This window comes from Homarus americanus, unplaced genomic scaffold (genome assembly GCF_018991925.1).
Source record: "Homarus americanus isolate GMGI-L3 unplaced genomic scaffold, GMGI_Hamer_2.0 scaffold24277, whole genome shotgun sequence".
Classification (NCBI taxonomy): domain Eukaryota; kingdom Metazoa; phylum Arthropoda; class Malacostraca; order Decapoda; family Nephropidae; genus Homarus; species Homarus americanus.
In genome coordinates this window covers 431,916-445,282 of record NW_024750697.1, presented here as the reverse complement: position 1 = coordinate 445,282, position 13,367 = coordinate 431,916, and the positions used below count along the sequence as shown (strand labels likewise).

Genomic DNA, 13,367 nt, shown 5'->3' with positions numbered 1-13,367 from the left:
TGAACCCTCAAAGATTCACACCCGGCAAATCCAGATTTCATTAGATCAGGACAAAGTTTGGTGGGTTCCAGGGATTACGTAGCTTCCTTAGGAGGCATTCCCAAAACAGAGTAAAGATCATCTTAGAGGAGGGTAAGAGAGAAGAAGAGAAATGACACAAGAACCATTGAAAATAAAATATAAAACATGAATTGAGGTGTGACAAACCAACCAATGGTGACCAAATCAGATTCTTGTTTCAACAGGAAGCCCGACTCTGTTTCTACCCTGTATTGAGTAGAGAAAGAGTTGGGCTTCCTGTTGGTTGATTGGTCACTATCAATGGGAGTGCCTCAACTGATATGCACCTGTAACTCATGTTGTATCAGGCCATCACCAGGGTCATATACTGATGAAAAATAATTACTTACTCATTGAATAAACTTGATGATATAAGACTCACAAAGCACTATTCACCTCACAAATAGAAAGCATTCATATATGAAAGATTGTGAGATGAAAATCTACACTGCCAATTAAAGGAAAAATTAAAACAAAGAAATACTTATCCTTGCAGAATCCATTGGGAAGCATAGCAGAGTGTAGAGAGCGTGTGTTGGTAGAAAATAATGGCCAGGCAAATGTGATGAATGAAGTCTAAGTGTATAACCAAGGGCTTTGAGTCTAGAGAAACAAACCAGCTCCAAGGTTTGTCCCAATGAACATACTGGCTCTAAAAGCAATCACTGGATCAAGTTTGGAATATGCTTCATAAACCCTGGTTCCACTGGGCAAGTAGCTGTTTATGTAGCAAATTGTAGTGAACTAGCGAGACAATATTCCTGACTGAGAATCCAAGGCAAGGCAGACTCAGCCAGAGGGTGTTCTGGATGGGTTAAGCTTGCAAGTCATTAGTCAAAGCAAGCAAAAAAGACCTTACAGGAATGAGGATATGTGATGTATATTGCACTTCACTATAAAAAAAAAAAAATCTTACCCGTAACTTTGCCCAAATTTTCAACTACATAACTGTCTATGATCTTGTCCTGCGGAAGGAACCAGTGAATAAATTCTTCTTTACTAAATACAGGTGCTAGATCAAATTTGCTTAGATATTCTTCTAATAACTTATGACACGCATCAATGTTGTCCATCTTTAATCTTCGAAACCCTGGGGTCACAGTGTCTGTTGGCAACCGGTACAGTTTCAGTGTTCGCTGCATTGTCATGTTCTTGCCAAGGTGAGAAAACTTAACTTCAATTAGTTTCTTTGGGTTGAGTGACCGATGCCAGTAGCGACAAGATGCCACAGGTTTAGGCAACAAAACACCAGCAGTGTACGCAGCCTGGAGGGAAAGAAATCAAGTTGTAAGGCGATGTCTAACAAATACAGTATAAAGAGTAAAAAATTTACCTTTAACACAGGAAAAGTCTATTTTATTTCAGAAGATGCAAGTCAACACACACAACTCTTAGGAAACTATTTTCAGTAACTATATAAAAACAGGATATACATACATACTATAAAAGGTCTGTCTCCAAAAGATTTAACAAACACTAATTCTTTCTTTTATAGTATTCCTTATATATATATATATATATATATATATATATATATATATATATATATATATATATATATATATATATATATATATATATATATATATATATATATATATATATATATATATATATATATATATATATATATATATATATATATATATATATATATATATAGATAGATAGATAGATAGACAGACAGACAGACAGACAGACAGACAGACAGACAGACAGACAGCACTACTGTGACCGCACTTCAGGTAGTACGTAGCCTTATTTTATCCAAAAGTTTAAGATTCAATGGTATTCCACCTAGTTCTATGGCAGCAGCTATCAAGACACATTATCATGATACACCAGGTGCTTGCTGCACTGTACTTCTGCTACCTGCATTACTGGAAATAAAACATTAGTTTACATGGACATGAAAAAAAAAAATCTTACCTGAAAGATGCCAGTAAGATTGACTCTTCTGGTAATTTCCTTAATTAATACGGGTGCCAAGCGCTTTGATCGCAGCTTCTTATGAACACACAGGAAATTTATTTCAACCATTTCCTGTTGGCTGCAATACATATTTAAAGTATAAGCATCTAGTCATGGATAAACCAGTAATACATTAAAGGTAACTTTAACATTGTTCATTATACAAAAATAATATTTTAATATTCCATACACAGTAAAAAAAAAACAGAAATACTACACCGAAGAGAAAAATAAAATATACACCTACTGTTTGTATATCCTGATTCTAGCTGGAATAGCAGATATAAATCCAACTAATCTGTTACTCTTGGAGACACGAACACCAACATGCCACTGAGGCTTCCAGCCAGGAGGCATAAGGGCCCACCGTAAGAACTCTCTGCTGTAGTCAAATCTGTAGGAACACATCAAATTAATTCAATAATTATGTTATAAAGTGAAACGGCCAACTAAACATTGTATCAAGAGGGAGGGGTACAGGGAAATCTTTGGAAGTGAGAAACATTGACTCTGGATACAAGAAGAAAATTCGATTTATCAGTCTTGACATTATTGAGAACAATTCATAATATAAATAGGCTGCTAAGAATGAGAAATTGTGAAGTAGATGTAGAAATAATGTATGAGTCAAGCAGAGAGCAGATCAGGTTTCTGCTCTGTGGTGTGGACATAATGAAAAATGAGAAAGTGAAAGATACTTAAAAAGACAAAATAAGTAAGAGATGAAAGCTGAGAAGCTGGAAGTATGGAGCAGCAGGTTGCAGTAAGAGTGTTGGGGGGGGGGGGGCAAAAATGTGTGATGAATAAGCACTGACATGGTTACATTGAATGTCATTGGTTACCATCTTCTGCATCATCACGGTCTTTTGAAAAAAATATATATACATATTTTTTGCTAACTATTAAATGTGGAATTTGCTCTATTTGGAGTTGAAATAATTCCTTTGAAATATAGTTCAAATATTAAAAAAAAAAACATGACTATAGGAAATGAAGTCACAATCACGGTCACCAACTCTATTGAGTTGACAGGAGAGGCATAGTCTGGCATATTTTGGCCATTCTAAAAATTTTGGTCTAAAGTTTTTCTTTATTAATTTTAGTGGTTTAGGGGGATGTACTTTGAGCAACAGGCTGATGACACCATGTCACTTATGAAGCATTACACCCTTTTCACCCTCCACCTCAAAATGTCAAAAAATACTCATTTTTTTATTTCCTCTAAAAACTTGGAATTTTCTGCATCTGTTTTTGTTAATATTGATTGTGTTCTCAACTGAACCCACTGTTGATGATTCAAAATTTCTTTGCTTCCAGAACCAAAGAGAGAATAGCCAGTATGAAGGAGAACCAGAACCTACACCAACAGAAGCCATGCTTGATGAAAATGTTGTCTTTTTTAGAAAATCAACTGTGGGGGCAAGACAGATAACCTGACTGGTGCTGGACCCACTAAGATTTGAGATATTATCAGATGTAGCAAGATACTGTATAGTATATGGTGAGGACATGAACCAAGCACTTGAGAAAAAGCTCAGTGAAGATCCCTGATTAATTAAGTGTCACAGAAACTGTGTTAGTACAGTACTGTACTTACACTTCCAATACACAGATTCAACGCCACAAATGGAAAACCCAGATGTAGCCAAATCATCTGTTCCCTCAAAGACAACAAGATGCTCAAGTCTTACTTTAAATTTTCATTTTCAAGAAGTGTTTATTTTGTGGTGACAAATACGACCTTGTTGAAGACCCAAAGCAACCCTCCAATGTGAGGGATGCTTTGAGTCATCAAATTGAGAGTAAAGGGGGTAAGCAGGGTGTCTACTGGCCAGACAAAACAAAATTCCCTGGTTTTTCCAGGTTTAAAATTCCAGGTACAGTTGCCAGCAAAAGTCCTCCCACAACTTGTTACACAGAGCTGTGGGAAAACTTTTGCTGGCAACTGTACATTAATTTGGTATTTATTACAACAGAATAACAAAATTAGAGGTTTTCAATAAAATGTATAATGTATACTGTTGGAAAATTTAAAGCCAATTGACAGAAAAAAAATTATACAGCTATGAATTAAAGTATTGAAATATGTACCTGTGATGTAATCTTAGTCTAGATACTAGTTACAGAAATCTGTCAGAATCCCATTATTCTCTTTAATTTTCTAAATTTCTTTTACCACTTTACATACATAAATTCCTCACATATTGGTAAATACATAATTCATTACATAATATTTTGGGGGCGTAAGACAGTACAATATACTTCTACATATTTTCAAAAAGATCTTGACACCCGACCCCCTCCATAATTTTTTCCTCAGATTTCTATGATTCACGTGGGTCGATCTGGACGCTCCAAAAAATCCAGAAATCCGGCAAAAAATTAAAACATCACACTCCTGATCCACCTACATGACCAAGTTTTACAGCCAAAATTAAATTCCCTGCTTTTTCCAAGTATTCCAGACCAGTAGACACCCTGATAAGAATCCTCTTAAACGGGTTATCTTAGACTTGTATGGAGGGAGGATGAGAGGGCCAAGAATGTGAGATGTCTGGTGGAGGGAGTTTTAAGCCTGCAGCAGATGCCAGGTATCACAGTGACTGCAGGTCATAGTTCCTATTACTTAGATCAATGACATTTGCAGCTGCCAAGGAAAAAACAGATGAATAAGTAGATCATACCCTTCAGTCTGTTATCGCTTTAATAAAGGAGGACTTATCAAATATTTGGAATTCAGTTGAGTTGCATAAGGTACAGACCATGGGAGTAACATATTCTCAAGGCAGCTGCATTAGTGAGGCAGTTAAGTGAATACTTTGGGGATGACTCACTCATGTTGTATTCGAGAGGAGCAGCAAATATTACAGCCTTTTGAAGTAGGCAGCAAAATGCCTGAGAATGGTTGATGACAAGGAGGATGACAGACATGATGACAAATGAAATCATGATTATAGTACAAAGAATATTACAAGAGAAGCAAGGTCAACTGAAGCTAACAGAATACATCAGCTACGCATCAATATCAAGTTACCTTCCCAGAAAATAATTTTTAAAGGTGACAGAAAACAATAAATGACTCATTAACCCAATATTTTCAGATATTGTACAAGACAGAGAAAAAATCAGAGGGATCACTAATAACATTGATGTATTTGTACTCTGGCTGCATTTTACTACTGTACTACCATAAGGCTAAACTGTAGATTCTTGTGACAATAGAATCTCCAACCAATGAATGGGTGGTGTGGACATAGGAAAGACGGTTGCGAAACATGCACAGATAGTTGATGACATTCTACCGGCACAAGCACTATCTGGGTGTAATACCGTAGCCTTTTGCTCTGAGGTAGGAAAAGAAATGGTTTAAAGGTGTTGAGGTGTGGGCACTCTCTGTCATGTCCGGGGTAAACTGACTCTACTCTACAGGAGATGATAACCCAAGCTATTGCTTTCATGTCTGTTTGTTGAGGACAAGTCGAGTGTCGTACAATGCCCGAGACGCGAGTAAAACTTTGGTCAGCAAAAATGGGCAGAGGAAGTTCACCAACAAATCCATCTTCCCTTCCACCAAAAAGCAATGCATTTGTTGAAAATGTCAAGAGAGCTCATCACCAGGCTGTTGTGAGGCAGTCTCCACAAGAAGCCAGTCCCTCATAACTTCATCCAGAAGAATATGGGAGGAGAAAGAACAATATGAGCCAGTGTCTCTGCCAGGTACCGTAAAACTTGCCCAAGAAGAAATCCTGTACCTACTCAGGTGTGGCTGTCAGAGTGCCACTCCCTGTAGCACACATGAATGTAACTACAACAGTGCAAACTTAGAATGCACAATGTTTTGTGACTGTTAAAACATTGGCTGCTGTAGTTTGGATTAAATTACGTAGTTAATAAATAAAAACCAACATTGAATGTGAGATATGTCAGAATGGGCATTGTTAAGAGAACAGTATGTCCTCAAGGGTAAAGATGTACCTCTTTACTGTATTTTCCACTCTTACTGTATGATGCAGTTAAGTCAGTTACTGTACTAATTATATAGCTAAATACCATAATGTCTTTTGAGTTGGGTACTGTACAATACTGATGTGTCATGTAGAGAACAATATTACCCTTTGTTTTGTGTTTGTTCAGAACACATCCTTTGCATATGTCCATTAATTTCTTTGTTTACTTATTCATTCTTCAGCCCCGGTCAAACTCTGCCTACTTTCAAAACTTCTTCATACCAAACCACTGTACATGTACCAATTAATGACATCTTTCCAGCCCAAAACAGGTCAATATGATGAATCTTCCTTGTCACATGAAGATTAAGAAATGATAAGTATTAATTAACTACAGTACTGTACATCTAGAAACTTACCTTGAACACTCCTCTGTAATGATCATTAAACTTACCTAAACATGTTATCGTCATCCTCCACATAATTTTCATTTAACAGACTGTACAGGTTTTGTAGCTGAAACAAATAAAAAAAAAATGTACAGATTGAATTTATCAAGTCCCAATTTAGGAATGGGGAAGGATATGAGACACACCCCGGATATTATGAAACTATATAATAATAACGTCAATGTGACTGGTACAGTAGAAGGTCGATATAACACGAGATACATTCCAAGAGAAGTCGCTTTAAACCGAATTCGCACTGAATCGAAGTGTTGTTTCAATGGAATAATTTAGTCTGGAACTTGAGAGAAACACAAAATGCTAAAAAGACTGAGAGTCTACCCAGATGCACCTCAGCCCATCTCCTAGAATAAACAAAACATTGTTTTTTGTAGTACCTGTATTATGTTAAAACAAACACTCATAAATCAACTCAGCTAAAATTATGGGATGTGAAATGGTCTGTTTACTGGCTGGGAAGATGGGGGAGGGGATACGTTTGACAGTTGATGCCAAGGTCTAGTGCTTATTTATTTATCTGTCCTTAATAGTGACTAAGTTTTCTCTTATAAAATGTCACTGAACTGACATGTTCTAATTAATTATATTACAAAGGGCTAAAATTTTTATCTCTTGTGCAAAATATATGACGTTTATATTCAAATTATTCGCTGTCTTGCAAGGATTCTAGCAATGCAAATTATATTCTCCTAACTTTAGTCTGTGATATTATATTCTCCTAACTTTAGTCTGTGAAATTATATAGGATAAAAACTTAAAAGCCTGAAACCACCAAAACCTGGCCGGGAAGATGGGAGGAAGGGGAGGTGACATGCTTGATAGTTGCGTCAAGGTCTAGTGAAGTATATATTGGTTTATTTTTGTCCTTTAGATTGAGTTTTTGTTTTTGTTTATAAAATGTCACAGAAGTGACCGGGGAGAACCTAATTTACACTGCTGGAATTCTTATAAGATAGTGATTAATTTGAATATAATCATGCTATAGTTTGCACTAGACAAAAATTTTACTAATCATTTAGTACATTATTTTGAGTACACGTACAGTACAGCTTTGCCCTTAGGACAGTGTAGCGTGCCCAGAGAAACATTAGGCGCAAATTTTAAAATATGACGCACCAGATTGACTCATGCAAAATAGGAAAGACTCGCTTTAAATTAAAACATTGTCCTTAATTGTGGGTGTTGCTTTTAGTCAAAAATCTTAAATTGAATAGCTTGAAATCGACAAACTACTGTACTGTGCTGTACTGGTTGACATTCCAACTGATTCACAGAACAAGCTGGACAGTCAGCAAACTTACTGGGCATCTGGAAAAATAAATTACGTATGTAAGTTCTGCTTCAATCCTTCACAGACTTGAGTATGAATAATCCTTGTAAGAAATCTAACATTTTGCCTGTGTTTTACTCAATAAGTTCTCTGGGAGATGAGATGTCCATAAAATCCTTTATATGTAAATACAGTATTTAGGAAAAATAATATAAACATTTAAAAAAAAAGAAAAATTGGTTGGTACAAGTTACTGTACACACTTCATCAGTTTTAGGAATGCTGGCTGGCTGGCTGGCCATAGGAACGCACCCCCGCCTCTGCCAACCCTTAGCAACGGGGCTCCCTCACACTGCTCCCCCTTCCCCTCCCCTGCTCTGCTCAGTGCGCTAACTCTAGCACACAAAGAAATGTTTATTCCCTTTATGTTTTGGATCTAATGACATATATTTTTTGCACATTATGTATGAAATATTTTGTATGTTTGAAAAAAAAAAGTATATCTACCCCAAATTTCCAGTTCAAGAATAACTATATCAGCTTACAGCTCAGCATGGTAGCAAGTGGGTGAGGGAGATGAGACTATACTGACAAGTCTAACTTGGCAACAATGCCACCAACAATGTTAACAGATGCAAATGAAGAGAAAATTATCTTTATACAGTACTAGAGTATACTATGTAATAAAAAGTAATAATAATGTGCCTAAGTAAACAATAACATATTTTTAATTCTGGAGTTGGGTTAGGTACAGCTTAGCCTACTGGGGGATTCATTAGCCTCAGGAAGATCACAACTTCACATATATGACCCGGGGTGATTTTCGAGCCATTTTTCAGAAAAAAGAGCATCTAATATGGCTATGGTATTTTCTCTAATAACACCTGGGACTTCGTCATTAGCCCTGTGACATCACGGCATAAACGCAGTGCAACAGCCACATATTCACTCTCAGCTGGGTGGCTGCCTGGCTGAACTGTGTTGCTCACTCTCAGCATAACATTACCCAAAGAAATGGAAGGAGCTATTTTGTCTACATAAAATGTATGCTATTGTCTTGCTATGTATCATTTTATTATTTATTATAGCAGTTTTTGTTCATTTTTGGCATAGGCAAAATACAGAATAAGGAAGGATTGGAACATACTTACTCCTTGTTGATCCTCTTGTGCACACGGCACAATAAGTTTTTAAGTTTCCATGATAAGTCATATGGGACCACTCACGTGAGTTCTGCGGCCAACTTATTCCAGCATGAATTATACTGTACATGACTGGCTTCATTATTGTTTTGGCTATAAGCAGAAAAAAATAAGATGAGAATAAGACTACATTCTTTCACTCTGGAATAAGACTACTAGGTACATTCTTTCACTCTGAATGAAGAAAACAAAATATTTGTGATCATAACATCATATCTCAGATTTTCTGACTAACCTACCAGGGTATGATATAGTTATAGAAGCAGGATTTTATGAGCTTTCCAGCAGTGACTTTGGAATTTTTATGACTAATTATGGGGAGAATGGGAGAGGAAATAAAGAGACTCATGCAACCTATCAGCACAGCTGATGGGAGGAAACTGATGGACAACAAAACTTCACCCACATTTTGCTACTTTCTGGAGCATCACTCGCAAGATCATGCAGTCTCTATGATGCACGAAAAAATTTTCCTTGGCAAATTTTTTAAAGCTTAATGACGCAATGCGCGTCACTGACGCAAATGGAGCTAGCGAATGATTTGACGTGATTTGCATCATGATGCACGAAGGTTAAATCTACTTCAGACAAACGAGTTTCCAAGAACAAAGTGGATTTTTTTAACATAACCATCCACTTCGTAGCCAGAGGTATTAATATATTGATTATAGCAGAATCATGACATACTGAAAGCTTATTTGTAGACTTAACTGCACAAATATCTTAAACAAGAAGGTCTACATATTACATAGTTAAAAGTTGTAAAGGGTAAGTAAGGTTCACACTAGTTGACAGGTTTGGACTTTACTTAGGAGAGGGCCGTATGACAGAATTACAACTAAGAAAATTAATTACATGTTAAGTTGCTTAACCATGTAATTATACCCCCAACGGCTGCTGCACTTAGAAACGTTTATCAATTTTAGGTTTTTAACCTAACGATTTTTTTTTTTTTCCAATCTGTATGTAGGATTGTATGGGCATGTAACTGAATAAAAAAATTATGAAGAAAGTTATATTTCTCTACCCAAAAATACAGCTCTAATCTTCTTAGCCTTCTTCTTGGTGGTACAGATAGTTGGCTCACTCACAGAAAAATCACGTCCGACAAAGGCGGAGGACTAACCTCACTCTGGTCGTTAAAGAATGTCTGACTTATTCTCTGGGGTAAACGTAGCTCTACTCTTTACTGGAGTGTCCCTCCAGAAAACATTTAGGTGGAGTCATGGTGATGCAAGCAGGCAAAAAAACTGAAATTAATCTAAGCAAAGTTTTTGGTTGTAGCCGGACCGAGTTCTAGCTTTACACTGAGCCCACGTGACGTGGAGAAGCTGCCCACGGACTGTAATGGACATGACTGCTGGCTCATTGGGATGCTACCCACAGACTGTAATGGACTTGACTGCTGGGTCACTGGGATTGCTACCAGTGGACTTGACTGCTGGGTCACTGGGATTGCTACCAGTGGACTTGACTGCTGGATCACTGGGATTGCTACCAGTGGACTTGACTGCTGGGTCACTGGGATTGCTACCAGTGGACTTGACTGCTGGGTCACTGGGATTGCTACCAGTGGACTTGACTGCTGGGTCACTGGGATTGCTACCAGTGGACTTGACTGCTGGGTCACTGGGGTTGCTACCAGTGAACTTGACTGCTGGGTCACTTCATTCAAGCTAATCTTAGGCCAATGTTAAGCGATGCCACAGGTAGTAATAAAAAAAATAAAAAACATGTTCGAGTAAATCCGATTTGAATAAACCCACATCAAGCGAGGGTCAGTGTACAGACAAAAACAAGACAACAGGTTACCAGCAAGAAGAAACTTGTATATACTCTCAGCCAACACTAAAATAATGTGTTTATGATTGTAAGAATTCAAAGACATGGTGTGGTGAGGCACTAGCAGGTGATATGGTAGTCTATGGCTCATTATCCTTGCTGTTTTGGGCCACCCCTTTAGGGTTGTCATTATGATTAGGAGCAGCAGCTTCTTAACCCCTTCACTACAGGGAAGCCACTTTTTATGTTTTATTTGGCTAATACCAGATGATTTTATTCAGCCACTCTACTGCCTTGACAGAAGGACTTTTATCATTATAGATTCAATGTGAGGTTGTACAGGCAGTCCCCGACTTACGACGGGGTTAGGGACCCAAATCCAGGTCCCAAGTCGAATTGGTCGTAATTCAAAGATGCAAAAAATGATACATAGAAAATCTAAAATGCGTGTCTCTTTTTCTTCTCAGCACCACAAAACTCTTACGTTTAAGCTTGCCAGCCATTTTAAAGGGAATTACAAACGAAAATTCTGTCAGTACACAGCGCAATCACTAACGTCGGGACTCGAAAATACGTAATTTGAAAAAATTTTGGTACGACTCCAGCGGTCGTATGTCCAGGTGGACGTAAGTCGAGGAGTACCTGTACATGAATTACCCACACAGTTCATAATCATACAAATAATATTTACTAAATATGAAGTTGTATAAGATCAATTATAAAAAGCAACATGTACCATAGCTAAAACAACTGTCTGTGCAGGTGGGGGCGATATGCTCCGAAATTTTACGTGTGACTAGTGACAGCCCTGATATACCAAAATTTATCGTCCATGGTCTCATATAGTTTCACACAAAGAATGCACAGATAGTTGTTTTAGGTACTGTACATCTATTTAGGCAGATGTACAGTATATTCTTTAAACTCAAAACCGCATAAACATTCTCTAGGCCTAAACACAAATTGTATCTAAGAAAATTAACACGGAAAAAAAAAAAGTACCGTAATACTATGATGTCATGTACCATCCCATATATATATATACAGTATAAATAGCAATGTTAATAATGTACCACATGATAGATTACAGTCAGGTGGACATCATTAAAACAAAAAATAAAGATGTGTATTTTAATTAGTCTTGCTGAAAATGTCTTGATTAATGCCACTTATTGTATATTTTATTAAAAATTATGATGAGAGTTTGACATTATAGACCCTCATGGTAATAAGCACCCGACAGTTTCGTCCATTATCTTTTGTACGATTGTCTTAAAGTTTACCACTGTTATTTACCCACACTGTCTCGCCCCACAGGAAACTGTATACTCCAGGGCCTATGTGCACACTGTATACCTACCATATCTATATTCATGCTCAACTGCACTGGTAGTTTATAAGCATACATATCCAATTGTAGACCTGTATGACAACTTTACTGAATAAATATTATTATTATTATTATAAAACACATTTGACAGTGAACATGTGGTTTATTATTGAACTCTGTTAAATTCCTGTTGCCCAAATCTACAAGTTAAAATAATGTAATACTCAAGTAAATATATTTCAAAAGTTATATTTCTCAAACTTTAATGTTACAGAATATTAAGGAAAAGATGAACACTAACCACTTCTTCATTGGTGAGGTCTAGAGTCTCCCATTTAAAGCCATCCGGAAGGTTATATGGTTCTTGCTTGATATCAGACATAGATTTTTCTTCTTCAATGGCCTCATTAACATCTTCCCCTATGTCTTCACCTAAAAAAATAAAATAAATGGTATTCATCATAAAGGACAATCTTTATTACAGTATTAAGTCAAAATCACCAAAAAATAATTGGTTTCCTTATTGTACTTATATCAAATTTTCACAAACCAATCCAACTCATTTAGTGGCCACATTAAACCTTATACAGTATATTATAATAATAATAATAATAATAATAATAATAATAGTGAATTTACAGAAACTGCCAAGTACTCCTCAGTATCTTCTTGTTCTTCTATTACAGTAGAGTTGGGGTCTCATTTTACGCAGGTCTCGCATGAGTGGTTATCACTGATGCGATTGGTTGAAATGTGACCATAGTTATAGCTTATGCGGAAAGCTATGAGTAGCACGGGCAGCAGTACAGCGTTAATTTTGTGATCTTTTACTTATTTAGGGATTTTAGTTATAGGATATTAAAAGTGCATACTGTAAGTAATACAGTATAATTTAATACCCCGGTAAACGCTCAGATACGTTCTTGGGTAATAGAGAGCTGTACAAAACAACGCTCTAAGGCAGGGGTGTCAAACTCATGGCCCACGGGATGACGGTAAAATTTATCAGCCCGTAAAATTTTATAGAAATTGATATGATGGAGAAAATGCAGATATGATTGAGTCGGTAAATTCCAAAATGATCTTTACATAATTGTGGCAATAATTAATTTATATTGAGCTCTTAAGTTTCAAAATACAAATGGAATTCTAGAATAAATTGTAGCCGCAAATAATGCATATACAGGTGCTCCTCTACTTACGAACGAGTTACGTTCCTGAGGCTTGTTTGTAAGTCCAACTTTACTCTTGTAGATACCAAACATATTGTAAAAAATGAAAAGATTATGGATATTTAGTACAGCTATACCCTTTAATACAGCCTTATTCTGGCTCACT

General features: G+C 36.6%; 1 protein-coding gene across 1 annotated transcript in view; it reads right to left on the bottom strand.

Moving 5' to 3' along the window:
• LOC121854145 (glycylpeptide N-tetradecanoyltransferase 2-like) overlaps positions 1-12,750 on the bottom strand; it is a 36,006-nt gene extending 23,256 nt beyond the window's left edge. Inside the window, exons 1-6 of the mRNA XM_042348572.1 lie at positions 12,738-12,750; positions 12,331-12,461; positions 6,433-6,494; positions 2,279-2,425; positions 1,990-2,110; positions 977-1,325 (exon numbers count right to left, since the gene is read on the bottom strand). Coding sequence (XP_042204506.1) covers positions 977-1,325; positions 1,990-2,110; positions 2,279-2,425; positions 6,433-6,494; positions 12,331-12,461; positions 12,738-12,750 — 823 coding nt within the window. The remainder of the gene's footprint in view (positions 1-976; positions 1,326-1,989; positions 2,111-2,278; positions 2,426-6,432; positions 6,495-12,330; positions 12,462-12,737) is intronic.
• Between the last annotated feature and the right edge of the window lie 617 nt (positions 12,751-13,367).